This window comes from Tupaia chinensis, unplaced genomic scaffold (genome assembly GCF_000334495.1).
Source record: "Tupaia chinensis unplaced genomic scaffold, TupChi_1.0 Scaffold000208_1, whole genome shotgun sequence".
Classification (NCBI taxonomy): Eukaryota; Metazoa; Chordata; class Mammalia; order Scandentia; family Tupaiidae; genus Tupaia; species Tupaia belangeri.
The window spans coordinates 919,661-933,733 of NW_006159683.1; the positions used below are offsets into that span (position 1 = coordinate 919,661).

General features: G+C 38.0%; 1 protein-coding gene across 2 annotated transcripts in view; it reads left to right on the forward strand.

Moving 5' to 3' along the window:
- IRAK3 (interleukin 1 receptor associated kinase 3) overlaps positions 1–14,073 on the forward strand; it is a 49,152-nt gene that overhangs the window by 16,848 nt on the left and 18,231 nt on the right. For both annotated transcript variants that reach the window (XM_014587373.2, XM_006147277.3), the window contains 5 exons: positions 1,445–1,509; positions 2,124–2,178; positions 4,258–4,409; positions 9,043–9,107; positions 12,401–12,515. In XM_014587373.2, the coding sequence (XP_014442859.1) occupies positions 1,445–1,509; positions 2,124–2,178; positions 4,258–4,409; positions 9,043–9,107; positions 12,401–12,515 (452 nt within the window). The remainder of the gene's footprint in view (positions 1–1,444; positions 1,510–2,123; positions 2,179–4,257; positions 4,410–9,042; positions 9,108–12,400; positions 12,516–14,073) is intronic.

A 14,073-nucleotide genomic window follows, 5' to 3' on the forward strand; every position in this document is an offset into this window, starting at 1 on the left:
CTGAACAGGCGTATCCTAACTCACTGAACTAGGAGTTTAGCTTCTAACTGAAAAAAATGCAAAATAATTTACATGGACAGATTTATCAGTTATCCACATTACCACTTTTTGTCTACTTTTCCTTATACTTGTTTTGCGTTTTGTGGGATGGTTTTAATTTTAGAGGAATTTTTGACCTTCTGTATTCCAACCTCCAGACATCACTTTGTAGGTTTGGATTTTCTTGAGTCTTATTCTAAAAGGGCTTTTATTTCCTCTCAGGCACTATTCTAGCAATTCAAGCTGCTGCCACTAGGTGGTTTCTTCACTTCCGTAAAAGCATCATCTCAGCTCTCAAAACATAAATGGATTATTCAAGAAAGTGAAACCTTACTATTACATGGCTAGCATACGTGTCATTACATATCATATTTTGCATTTATATTTTAATGATTTGTAGTTATTTTCCAGTTTTGACATGAACTTCAATAATGGCTTACTCTGAATCTTCCATTTCATGTGATGATTGAGTATTACCTCTCTGTTAACAACCAACAAAGAGGTCGTGGTTTTTGGTGCTCTCACAGCCCCAGATTTCAATTTTGTTTTATACAACACTACCCAATTCAGAGTGTTTATTTCCTTTTCTTGTCTGGTTGCCCTGACTGGAAGCTTTGGCATGATGTTGAATAGGCGTGGTAAAACCAGGCATCCTTAACTCATTCTTAATCTTAATGGGAATGCATTTTCTTTCACCATTAAATATGATGTTAACTATGAGTTTTTCATAGATATTTATCAAAATAGAAAGTTCCCTTGTTCCTTGGATTTTTATCGTAATAATGAATAAGATTTGGTCAAATGCTTTTTCACCATCTACTGAGATGAACATGTGGTTTTTGTTAGAAATGACAACCAAATGTGGCAGGGTTTTAATTTTTTGTAGGAAGCTACATAGATTACCTCAGGTCAGACAGAACTATTAATATAACACAGATGGTATAGTCTCCATGTGGAGATGGAGTGGTGAGTATTTGTGGTTGGTCACACACACGTGTGCACGCACACACACACACACACGGACTACTAATACCTTCTAGAATGAGATAGTACAAAAATAAACCAACTCAAAAGATAAGATCTCATAATTGTAAAAATTTAGAATATATGTGTGAAAAACTGGTGTTGATTTTTTTTTTCAATTTTATACTCTGTAATTCAATATTTTAATGTCTTATAACAGAGTTGCTAATTATGTTTTCAGTGAATAAAAATATGTTTGCATAATATTACATCATTAGAAAGCTTTTTACATATGTAAACTTGTAACCATTCCATGAGAATGAAACTGCATTTTAAAAGCAAACTTTACTAGCAAGTTATTTATTTTCAGTCTCAGAAAGAAAAAATAAGTTTATTAAGGACTTTTTTTTTTTTGCATCTAGATCTCCTATTTCTCTTTCAGGAGCAGCCTTGAATCCTTCAGAACAGAGTCATCAGAAAGATGAATTTCCAAATGTGTTACCCAAGGTAGAGTGTGTGTGCATGGAAAATGACTCTTAAATTCAGTGACATGTCTAGCATGTATAATTGAGCATAGGAATAAAGCTATTTGGCAGAAAAGTACTGGATTTGCAGGCACTTTTTTGCAGGCATCAGATGCCTTAGTTCCCTCATTATTCTTTATTTAGTTGAAGATTTAGGAAATTAGAGATTTCTAAATATTTAAAGAGTTAAGAGCTTTCTCCTCTCAGTGATCTGTCAGAGACGAGACTTAGAACTACTAAGGATATTGTGAATTATACATTTGTCTTAACTTAGCTTGTAATTTTATTTTTTTCTAGTTGGTGTTTTGCATATTTCTGTTAGTTTTTGTTAGAGTAAATTAGCAGTGATTGTTTTTATAGCATAAGAAGTCATTTAAAATGGACTATAACCGACTGTGGCATTGATACTTCACTTTTACAGTTGATATGGAAACTTTAAATACCTATGGTAATAAATGCTACTGAAGGAAAAGAATTGCTTTTATCTAAATTAGTGACCATACTATTGTACCCAGGGGAGACTTTGGATTTCTGTTAAACTTTGTTCTTTTGAGACTTATGAAATGGAATTACCTTAGTATGTATTTCTTCTCTTAGAAAACAGCCGATGTCACAGTGGATAATGTCATTATTCCTGAACATAACAAAAAAGGTAAAAACGAAGATCCAAACAATGTGGTATTTTTACTTTTAGTTTTTAAGTTTATTTCTTCCATGAGCGAGAGAGACAGAAACAGAGAGACAAGCAGTCACAACAGGCCTTCAGATTATAATCCATCCCCAGTATCAGCCAGTCCTGGACCATGGGTATGTGTGCACCTGGCCTGTTTGGGCGGGTGTCTCTGGATGCAAATCCAGAACCTTCCTATGTGAGTCAGTCTTGCAGAGTTTTGTGTCAACAACACTGTCTCAACAACTTCTTTTTAAATCATACTTTCATTTTAGTGAATTTAGTGGGAGAAATAGCCAGTAAACACATTAGCCATTTATATTCACATTGAGTATATTTTAAATTTTGATCAGCGTTTGTAGTTCTAATGGATAACTTACTGTTATTATGTTAAAAATTTACTGGCTAATGAAGAGCATAGTTGTGGTCTCTTTACTTAGAGGCAATTTTGTTGTTAGTAAAACGGTATTTTTATGTATCATGGGAAAACATTTTAGAGATTGTTCTGGGCTTTTATATAGTATTACACTTTTTTATAGCGACTGCATGGACCTATTCTTTGAGATGATTGTAGAATAATGCTAAAGGTCACTATAAAAATCCAGTTATTTTCCATATCAACTTTCCTACTTTATTAGTAGGAAGGATAATTTAGTCCCACCCGGAAACCATTGTGATAAAATTTGAAGATGATTTAAGGCTTCCTTAGCTAATCTTTGCCACTAAATCTGATGCTTCTTTGGTTGAAAAATGAATCAGGAAAGTTAAATAAAAGTTTCGGTTTAGGCTGGCTCTGTAACGCAGCAATTCATCCCTGTGCTTGGGGAACTGGATCCCACATGGCCTATTGTGGTTGGAATCTTGGCTCAGTGGCTTAACAAAACACACCAGGTGTGTGTGTGTGTGTGTGTGTGTGTGTGTGTGTGTGTGTGTGTGTGCCCAAAGTTTTGACAAGATGGAGGAAAGGAGGAAAAGGGACTGTGGCATGACCAGAACCCACTGTGGAAAGCTTTCTCTCTCTTTCTCTCTCTGGGAAGCTTACATGCCCTCTGGCAATAAAAAAAGTAATAATAATAACATAAAATAAAAAGAGGAAAGAGAAAAAGAGGTTTTGGTTCTTTAGTAATAAGTTCTAACTCAAACATTAAATGCTTTTAAAGAGCATTTTGTATTAGCTGTGGGAATGCAGCCAAAATTGGGCTATGGAAGGCTTAGCCAAGTTTTTCCTTTTAAATTTGTATTTGATTAACTATTAAATATTTCCTTCTTCCCAGTCTCCACTTTGGATGCTTTTTATCCCCATGTCATTGCCAGAGAGTGTATGCACATGCCAAAGAGCGAGAGAGAGGGAGAAAGCACCTCCCAAGGAAGCGTGGTCATGCCGCAGTCTTTTCCTCCTCCACTTCTCCATTCCTGTCAAGATTTTAGGCATGCATGCACTTGCACTCAGCGTGTTTTTCAAGCCATAGGGGTTCAGGATTCAAACCACAGTTGGCCATGTGGGATGTGGCTCCACATGCGCTGCTTTTAACCACTGTCCCACAAGGCCTGGATGATTTTTGTTTTCTTTTAAAGCTGAAGCATCTTTCTAATTTACTCCAAGGAAGTAAATTGGGCATTTCAAGGATTTGGCTCATGGAAAGTGTTTCTATCAGTCATGCTTGGAGAATATTGCTCAGTAATATCAAGATTTCCACTTTCATCGTTTTTTAGTAGTTTTAGGTTCATGATGGATCAGCAACAATTTGTTGACTTTACAAGAAAACAGAATCTTGGAAAAGCTTCCCCAGCTAAGCTCTTTGCTAATCTTTTGGACAGATGATAAAATCACAGTGCTACCATTCATATATCTAAAAAGCCATTTGCTCTGTGGGATGGTGGGATCTAGACCCAGGGAAATGCACAGAAATGCCGTGTGAATTTTGATTCTGGGCCCTTCTCTGCTGACCCCCTCACCGGACTCTGATGTGTTTCTAATATAGAAGTGCTGGTTATAATGGGAACATTGATTCTTAAAAAGAGAAAAGGTAACCTTATCTTCTCCCTACTTTCCTTCCTAAGGAATATGGCCTAAATCCTCCATCAGCTTTCAGAACATCATAGATGGAACTAGATATTTCCACAAAGATTTCCTAATTGGAGAAGGAGAGATTTTTGAGGTATACAGAGTAGAGTTTCAAAACCGAACATATGCCATTAAATTATTTAAACAGGTATGGAAAGAATTATTATCACAGTATATCAAATCCATTTATTTGCTCATATTTTGTATTAAAATGTGTCATTCTCATCGACATTGTAAAGAGGTGTATTTAATAATAAAATTTCATAAATGGAAATAAGATATATGACCTCAGGTGATTGGAGAAATGACTGAAAAATGAATGCCTGTCTTACAGGAATGTCAGAGTTAAATTCTTCCCATCCCAGATGTATTACATGAGAAAGGCTTTTCTGAAAAGCCCTGTAGGACCCTCTGGGACTGCGTAGGAGAGTCAGGTTGTACTGGCCTGCTCCGGTGTCCACGGCTCTTTAGGATAAGCATTGTCTTCTTCAGGCAGCTGCACCAGCTAAGCCACAGGTTGGCATTTGCTGCTACTTTATAAATTGTCTTTTATTACAGTTAGGAGGGTGAGAAAAAGGAGGCCTGAAGTAGGAGCAACCGTCAGAGGAGGAGGATAGAGGTTTAATCCCTTCTTCAGGGGATGAGTGGAAGTATGGTTGGACATTATCTTCTGTTTTCATCTTCACCCCTTTAACAACATACACAGAGACTTACACATTGAAAAAAACCTAAGCTCATCTGATGAAGCCTTAACCACAGACTGCTTTTTAAAGAATGACTGCAGCCAATAAAGTAAAGAGGAAAGTAGGGCATCATATTCAATAATCAATAGGCCAACCAGGTGGCATAGAGGTTAAGGCAGCTGGGTCCCATATGGTCGAGTGTGTGGTTTGAGTCCCAGACTGGGTCGCTGGAAAAGCACACCAGGTGCATGTGCATGCATGCTCAAAATCCTGAGAGGAGAATGAAGGAGAAGGGATTGCAGCATAGCCATCCCCATCAGAGGGTGATTTCTCACTTTCCCTCTCTATCTTTCTCTTTGTGCCAAGTGCACTGTATCGTATAGCAAAAACTAAAAGAAAAAAAAAAAACCACAAAGACAAAAATAAAAACAAAAAAACTACAAAAAAAATCCCCAGAAAACTTAAAAAATAAAAAGAATCAATAAGAGATAGCTACCTATTCACACACACACAAAAGCAGCTCTTTATTTTCTTCATTGTTAGTTAACAGTTAATAAACATTTACTAAACTTTTTCAGTAAGCTTGGCATCTCATTAATAAAGCATAGTTCTGCCCTCACAGAGTTCATAGTCTTTCAGAGGAAACAGCCAGGTTAAAAAAAATGATTAAACTGCCATGAGAGAAGTACTTTAACAGAGATTTGCACAAAAGGTCATGGAAGTACATAAAAGACAGCAACTATTTCCACCCAGAAGAGAGTGTGTATGCAACATTCAGAAAAGTCTCTGGCACAGGCCGATCATCCAATAAATATTTCATGGGAAACAAATGGAAGAGTGAATAAAAGGAGGTGACCTTTCAGCTGGAGTTTGAAGGATAAGTAGAATCTTGGCAGGCAGTGAAGGAGCATGATATTCTGGGTGGAGCAGAGAGTGGATGCAAAGGATTGGAGGTGCGCTTAGGAAAGCGGGGGTCTTACGAATAACTGCTCATTAGTGGGGTCTGAGGGGGAAGTTGTGTCAAAAATGGTACTATAAAGATTGGTTAAGTCTATGGATGATTTCGAAGTAGAAGAGTGATGGCTTAGCTTTGTATTTTTAAAATGGAACTTTGATTACAGGCTGGATGATTAAAAGTTGACAGGGAAGTTGGGAAAAAGATGGCAAGAACTAGACTGAAAGCAGAAAGGCTTGGAAGAAGATATTTCAGATACATGAACTAAAACATAGGCAGGTTTAAACCAACACTAACTGCATGTTAGAATTCCAGGGGAACTTTTAAAAAACTAGCTCCATAGTAACTAAGTCAGAATAGTGGTGGTGGTGGAGTGGTGGTGGCAGGAATCAGAATGTTTTCAAAGGTCCCGAGGTGGTTGGAATGTGTAGCCAGTATTAGGAGCCACTGCTGCAAACCAAAGTCAATGAGGTTGTTAAGAGAAAGGACGTCAGAGAGATGAGGTGAAATAAAGCAAATCTAGTGATTTGCATAGGACTGGGAAAGGAAAAGAGTAGTCTAAGGAGATTCCTAGTAAACAATTTAGATTTCAGGACCTTAAAAATATATTAACCTTGGGACCAGCAGTTAGTGTAATGGCTATGTCGCTGGACTCCCAGGTAGTCGATCGCGGTTCTAGTCCCAGACCCGGTGGCTTAAAACTCACAATGGGCGTGTGTGCGTGCGTGCCCAAGATCCCAAGAGGAGAACGGAGGAGAAGGGATTGTGGCATGGCCATCCCCTCTGGGGAGTGATTTCTCACTTTCTGTCTCTCTGTCTCTCTCTTTCTTTCTGGTGAACGCATGCGCCCGATAGCAAAAACCTCTCCAAAAAAAAAAAAAATATATATATATGTTAACCTGATTTCTCCATTTCCCCAAATTGCACTTTGCCCACTGATTCTATGCAGTCACCTCAAGATTCCTGAGATGATGATTTGTCTAATAAAGAAAGAATCTACTGATCAAACCATTCAACAGATAGAATGTGGTTGCTCTAGGGATGGCCTAACCAAGCCTCTTCTTAGTGCCAATGTGTCCCTGGCCTCATCTTTACACTCTCTTGTAGCTGAGTCCCAGGGCTCCATCCCCAAAGGGTTCCTGCAGTCTATTTTCCTCTTACCTCTGCAACTGCAACAAATCACACTTCCTTTGGGGGCATTTTATTTCAAAAAGTCTGCCTTTAGAATGGAGTGACATTACCTTTAGATCCCTTCCCATTCCTGTCCCAGAGATAAATATTTCTTTTATTGTCTCTGACCTTTTCAGCATGGTTTTGGTGACCCTACATAGCCACAGCATCTCTCATTTTATTATCTTGTAATACTGACTTTTTTGGTCCATCTTTTTCCATGGACTAGGTAGCATTCTTTGAAGAGCTCTTATTTATCTTTTTTATCCCAGTGCCTTATTACAGGATGTAGGCTATAGTATAGTAGTTGCTCAAAAAATGTTTATTGGTTGAATGAAATGAGACATATATGCCCTTTTCAATAATTTAATTGCTAATGAATAAGAGTTAAAGATCTAGAGACCACAAAGAGTTGTAGAAAGTCCAACTGTCCCCACACTTTTATTCCCTCTTCAGGGAGTGAGTGGAAGTATGGTTGGACATTTGCCCTCTGCTTTCATCTTCACCCACTTCTCTACCCAACACACAGAGACGCACACACAGAGACACACACATCAGAAAAACCCGAGCTCATCTGAAGAAGCCTTAACTATAGAGTGTTTTTTAAAGACGTGCAGTTTTTTAACGTTGGGTTATTACCCTGAATGGCTTTTCTTAGGGGAGCGGGGTTGGCAAATCATACTTGAAGTGTTCGATCCTTGCTTCCTGAACGTCAATGTGCAGCCCAATCACCAGACCTCATCTTACCATGAGGATTCTGATTCAACAGATCCAGTCAGGCAGGAGCCCGAGATTCAGCGTTTCTCACCAACTCCCAATGAAACGGAAGTTTTTTGCACCTAGACCACACTTTAAGCAACAAGATATTAGAGTGCTAGGTTAGCGTAAACACTAAAATTTATCCCCTACCCCCATTTTTTTGTGTCTTGTTTTGTTTTGTTTTTAAATGAAGAAAACTGTGACCTGAGGCAGATGAAGTGACTGGCAAAATATTAGAAATAGTGAATTAGAAATGGACTTTTGAGACTCAATCTGCCTGGTTCCCAGGACAAGGAGTTTGTAAAAATGTAATTCTGATAGTGTGGTTCTTGCAAATGCTTTGTTAACCTGGTTTACTATTTTTGACTTCCTGACTTAACTTGGAAAATAGCTTCTAAAATTCCTGTTGGAGTTTTCTCTCTTTGTTCCTGAGGACAAAATTATAAAAACTCTGCCCTGTCTAGCAATTGGAAATGAGAGAATTGTACAACTAATGGGATTTAGGAGCACACATAATTTAACTCCTTTGTGGTAGAAGTTAGGTACCTAAAACCCAGAGGCAAGCAATGACGTAAAATGTCTGAAAGCACTAAAACCAGGGCCAGGTACCGTGTTTGTGCCCAGTACAATTATTGAACTCATTACTGTGGTCAACCTCCATGTGTAAGGCACTGGGTTAGCTCCATAAGCTTCTTTGAATTAAGGAGTTATATTTTCATTTGCGTACTAAAAGCCCAGCTTTTCAAAATTAATGCAAATATATACTTAAACCAACATTCCAAATGGCCCAAGTCACAAATACCCAATTGGTGAGATTTTGAAGCAGAATACAGGTAACGCCAAGTGGGGTTCCTTGGTGAGATCACGTGGGGAGTTTCTAACTGCGACTGGACTTTTTTTTTTTTTTAAGACACATAATATTTTTGAATTTCGTAAATGAGTGTAAAATATTGTGAAGAATTTGAATACAAAGTTTGGCCACATGATATATTGTATGAGAAATGTGTAGTTCAAGGGCATCGGTTCTAAATCCATATTGGGGCTAGTCAATTTTTGAAAATTTTATGAAAGCTAAGGATTCTATGTGCAGAAACATGGTCATATGCATTTATGTCAAAAGTTTAATTGTGAGGGACTTTAACTCCTGGGTCATGAATCCCAGGAATAGAGATTCATTACTTATTTTTTTCCTTGTCTTTCTGTGTGATATTTAGGAGGAAAAAATACAATGTAAGCAACAGTGGAAGAGGTTTTTATCTGAGCTTGAAATTTTACTGCTGTGAGTATATTTTGTCTGGTAATTCCCCTTCTTCATGCCTGGGTTTTCTCTCTGTTCGTCTTTGATTTTACAACACAATGCTTGGCATGGTTGGCATTTAATAAATGTAGGTCAGATGTTAGATAGAGGGTAAATTTTTGACATCTGCTTTAGTATATTCCTTAAAGTACATTTTAAAATAGACCATTTACATAATTCACTTGAACATATTTTAACAAGAAACTGTCACAAGGAAGTAGGTTAAATCATGTGTGACTAACATAGCTGAATAATTCTTAGAACATTAGAATTATATGTTTTATCATTTCTCTCCTTCCTTAGAGACATCCTAAGTCTAGAAAATGTTTCCTCAGTTTAGTTCTCTTCAGGAAGAATTTTAGACAAAGAAATCAAAGGCTTTTGATGTGCATATTTTCTTCTGGGAATTCATTCATGAGTCTGAGAGTCCTTGGAGACAAATTAAAATGACCTCATTTCCATATACATTCATATCTGCAGCTGTGTATCCTTCCTCACTGAAGCCCCTAACCCTATGGAGTTAACTCATCACCCTTTCCAAACACAAAATGTTCTTTTCAGATGTTTTCTGAACTAATAGATGAAGTAGGGGGGAGGGGAGGAAGGTGAAGAGAGAATTATACTAAATCCCTTTTCTTTTATACCCAGGACCAGATATAAAGATATTGGAGGCTAATAATATATACATTTAGGGGGACCGATAGTTGGCGCAATGGTTATGTCGCTTAAACTCACCCCAGGCGTGTGTGTGTGGGTGCCCAAGATCCTGAGAGGAGAATGGAGGAGAAGGGATCGTGGCATGGTCATCCCCCCTGGGGGGTGATTTCTCGCTTTCTGTCTCTCTGTCTCTCTCTGTCTATCTGGCGAACATGCACACCCTATAGCAAAAGCCTCTAAAAAAAAAAAGCGCTAAATATATATATATATATATACATTTAGCCAATTTAAAAAAAAAAAAAAAACGAAATCCAGGCTAGCCACAGTGGCACAGTGGTAATGCAAGGTTCCACGATACTGAAACCACATGAAAAGGTCTGGGCATCCTGTCCCGAGGACTCCCAGTGTGAATGCCTATGGTCTGAGCTGGCCGAGGCAGGGGTAGAATTGTGGCATGATGATCCTACTGGGGTTGCCTCTCTCTCTCCCTCTCTCTCTCTCTTTCTGTGTGTCTCCTTTTCTCATGGAAGAAATAAATAAAAAATAAAATAAAATATAAAACCCAAAATAGTAATAGTAGAAGGGTTTTATCTTTAGGTTTTATTTACTTATAAAAATAAGATTAGGACATACAGAAATTTCAAAAGTGCGAAAGGGTAAACCAAGAAAAGATTTTTCTCCCGTGATTATCATCCATCCACCCAGGTGATTTTTCTAAGGCAGTAGTGATAGCAGCTTCTTGTACATATTTCCAGAAATAGTTTATGCATAGGCAAGCATGGCCTTTTTTAATTTTCCTCCTTTTATACAAGAAATATAACAAATACATTGTTCACTTGGTTCATTTCATTTTCTATTAAATGCCAAGACTGCAACTTACTTAACTATTCTGTTATTCATGGATTTAAAATTTTTTTCTAATGTTTTATTATTCAAAATTAATACTGTAACAAGGAAAGCTTGTACGTATGTTGTTTCATACCTGTTTGAGTATGTATGTAAGGTAAATTCCCATCAATAAAATTATAGGATAATGAGTGTGTCCATACATAGTACTACATTTTTTCCCAGGAGATTATACCAATAGATACGTAGACCAAACATACATGAGTGCTTGGTTTTCCAAATTCTTATCAACCTAGTTATTCTTACCTTTTGATTTTCTTTAACCTAATAAGTGGAAATAATTTCTCAGTATAGTCTTTTTATTTTTATTTTATTTTTAGGTGCTTTACACACACACACACACACATATATATGCACATATATATATATATATATTTCAATTTCTTTTATGCATTAAATCACAGATGTCACTTAGCTTGCAAAGTGAATATTCCATCATGTATACATTTCTCACCAGTCCAGTTGAGAATACTGTACACGTTATCTTCAACTGTTGTTAATGCATTTCTTGGTCCCCTAAATGTCTTGCCTCTCTATTTTTCTCATTAATGTCTTTCCTCATTCTTGTAAAAAATATTTCATTAACAAAAAAAATTATACATTAAAGAAAATAATTGCCAAGACCAATGTATGTTTCCTTCTAGGAGTTTTACAGTTTCAGATCTTAAAATTATGTTTTTAATAATTTTGCATTGGTTTTTGTGTATGGCATGAGACAAGGCTCTAATTTCATTCTTTTATATGTGGATATCCAGTTTTCCCAACCCCATTTATTTTTAGAGGGTTTTTTTTTTTTTCCCACTATAGGGTGCATGCGCTCGCCAGACAGACAGAGAGAGACACAGAGACAGAAAGCAAGAAATCACCCCCCAGGGGGGATGGTCACGCCGCAATCCCTTCTCCTCCATTCTCCTCTCAGGATCTTGGTCACGCACGCACACGCGCCCGGCGCCCAACACCATTTATTAAAGAGACTTTTCTTTCCCTTTTATGTATCCTTTGCACCCTTGTCAAAGGTTAGTTGACCTTATCTTATAAGTTTATTTCTGGTCTTTTCATTATATTTCATAGGTCTGTGTATCTGTTTTTATGCCACCATCATACTGTTTTTGTTACTATACCTTTGTCATATAGTAGTTTGAAAACAGCAAGAGAATGGCTCCAGTCTTATTCTTTCTCAAAATTGCTTTGACTAGGGTTTTTTATGGGTCTGTGTAAGTTTTACGATTGTTTTTATGAATTTATGTGAAAAATACCATTGATGAATATTTTTTAAATTTATTGAGAGTGAGAGAGAAAGAGAGAGAGACAAACAGGCCTGCTCGACAGGGACTTCATGCCACAATGCTCCCCTCAGCTCTGCAGTCAGCCAGCATCATGGGAGCCCCTGTGAGCATGCCTGTTGCGTTTAGGTAGGTTTAGAATGATGACTAGAGTCTTCCCATATGGACTCTAGAATCATGCATAGTGCCCCTATTGCCTGTACCATCACGACTGCGCCACCTTCTTCTTACTTGGCTGCTGTTATTGGGTCATCAGAAAAGTCATGAAGTATTATTTTTCTATGCAAAAAAAATGTGTCATGACTTTTCCGATGACTCTATATTCTGCTTTAGACCTGTTCCCTAGGTTATCGTACTACCAACAAAGAATGTTGTTCATTTTCTACTTGAATAAACAATTTGATGGCTTTAAAAATCTTTTGTTTCAAGGTTTCATCATCCAAACATACTAGAGTTGACTGCATATTTTACAGAGACTGAGAAGTTCTGTCTGGTTTATCCATATATGAGAAACGGAACACTTTTTGACAGATTACACTGTGTAGTAAGTCATATCTATTTTTCTGCCTGGTCCTCTGACCATTTGAAGCCCAGGGGGAGCTACTGAAACCTGTGAGATCTGGGAGGCCAAAGTGTTTTCACTGAGGGGATAGCCAAGAATAAGTTCCCCAAGGAAGGAGAGAACTTCTCTGTGAACTGATTTCTTAGTCCTAGAAGGCTTCATAAATACCCAAGTTACTGTGTTTGCACAATATGATTACCAGAAGAGTTTCTGGATTCTTGCATCTTAATGATTGTATATTTTAGGCAAGTTTATATCAATTACCTTTATTTTTCAGATAATTTAAATTTGCATTGTATTAAACAAAGCATCTTTCAATACAAAAGATAGACATAAAAATGATACAGACCTCTTAAAGAAAAGGAGGTTGAGTAAACATGATCATTTCTCATAAGATTTTTTTTGAGAGTTTTTTGCTGTATGGTGTGTGTGCTTGCCGGAAAGACAGAGAGAGACAAAAAGACAGAAAGCAAGAAATTACCCCCCAAGGGGCGGATGGCCACCCCGCAATCCCTTCTCCTCCATTCTCCTCTCAGAATCTTGGGCATGCATACACATGCGCCTGGCCTGAGTTTAAGCTACTCGGTCTGGAACTCGAACCGTGGTCAACCATATGGGAGCCCAGTGACATAGCCATTACAACAAATGCTGGTCCCATAATAAGATATTTTTGTAGGCTAAATTTAAAAATTTATTTCAGGCCCAGCCCAGTGATGCTGTGCTCTGCAGGCTGGAAACATAAGAACCCTCAGTTCTTTCTTTTTTCTTTTTTTTTTTTTTTAAAGAATTATTTTATTTACCTTTATTTATTATTACTGTTTTAAAATATTTCCAGAGAGAGAGAGAGATAAAGAGAGAGTAGGAAAACAAGCCTGCAGATCTGGAATTCAAACCATGGTCAGCCAAGTGGGAGTCTAGTACTCTTAACTATCATGCCACCCGCTGACCCTGAGAGGCCCCAATTCTGTTCCTGATTCAACTTAAAGATCAGGCACGTGGCATGCACTTGTGACCTCAGGTACTTGAGGAGGCTGAGGGCAGAAGGATAATGAGCTGGAGGCTGCACGAGGCAGCATAGCAGGATCCTGTCAAGGAGAGCTGGATGATGTGGTACTCATCCATGGTCTCAGCTGCTTGAGAAATGGAGGATGAGCATGACACAGAAGAGACTCAAGAGGATCACAACACAGTAAGACCTTGTCTTTAAGAAAAAAAAAATGAAGATTCCAAATAGGTTGCTTAAGTTAGGATGGGAATAAAAGCAGATTATTAGCAATAAACCCATGCTATTAAGCCACATAAAATTTATTCAAAAAAATGTAAAGAATGGGACCAGCAGTTGGCGTAATGGCTATGTCGCTGGCCTCCCACGTAGTCGACCGCGGTTCGAGTCCCGGACCCGGTGGCTTAAACTCACGCCGGGCGCGTGTGCATGCGTGCCCAAGATCCCGAGAGGAGAATGGAGGAGAAGGGATTGCGGCGTGGCCATCCCCCCTGGGGGGTGATTTCCTGCTTTCTATCTCTCTGTCTCTCTCTGTTT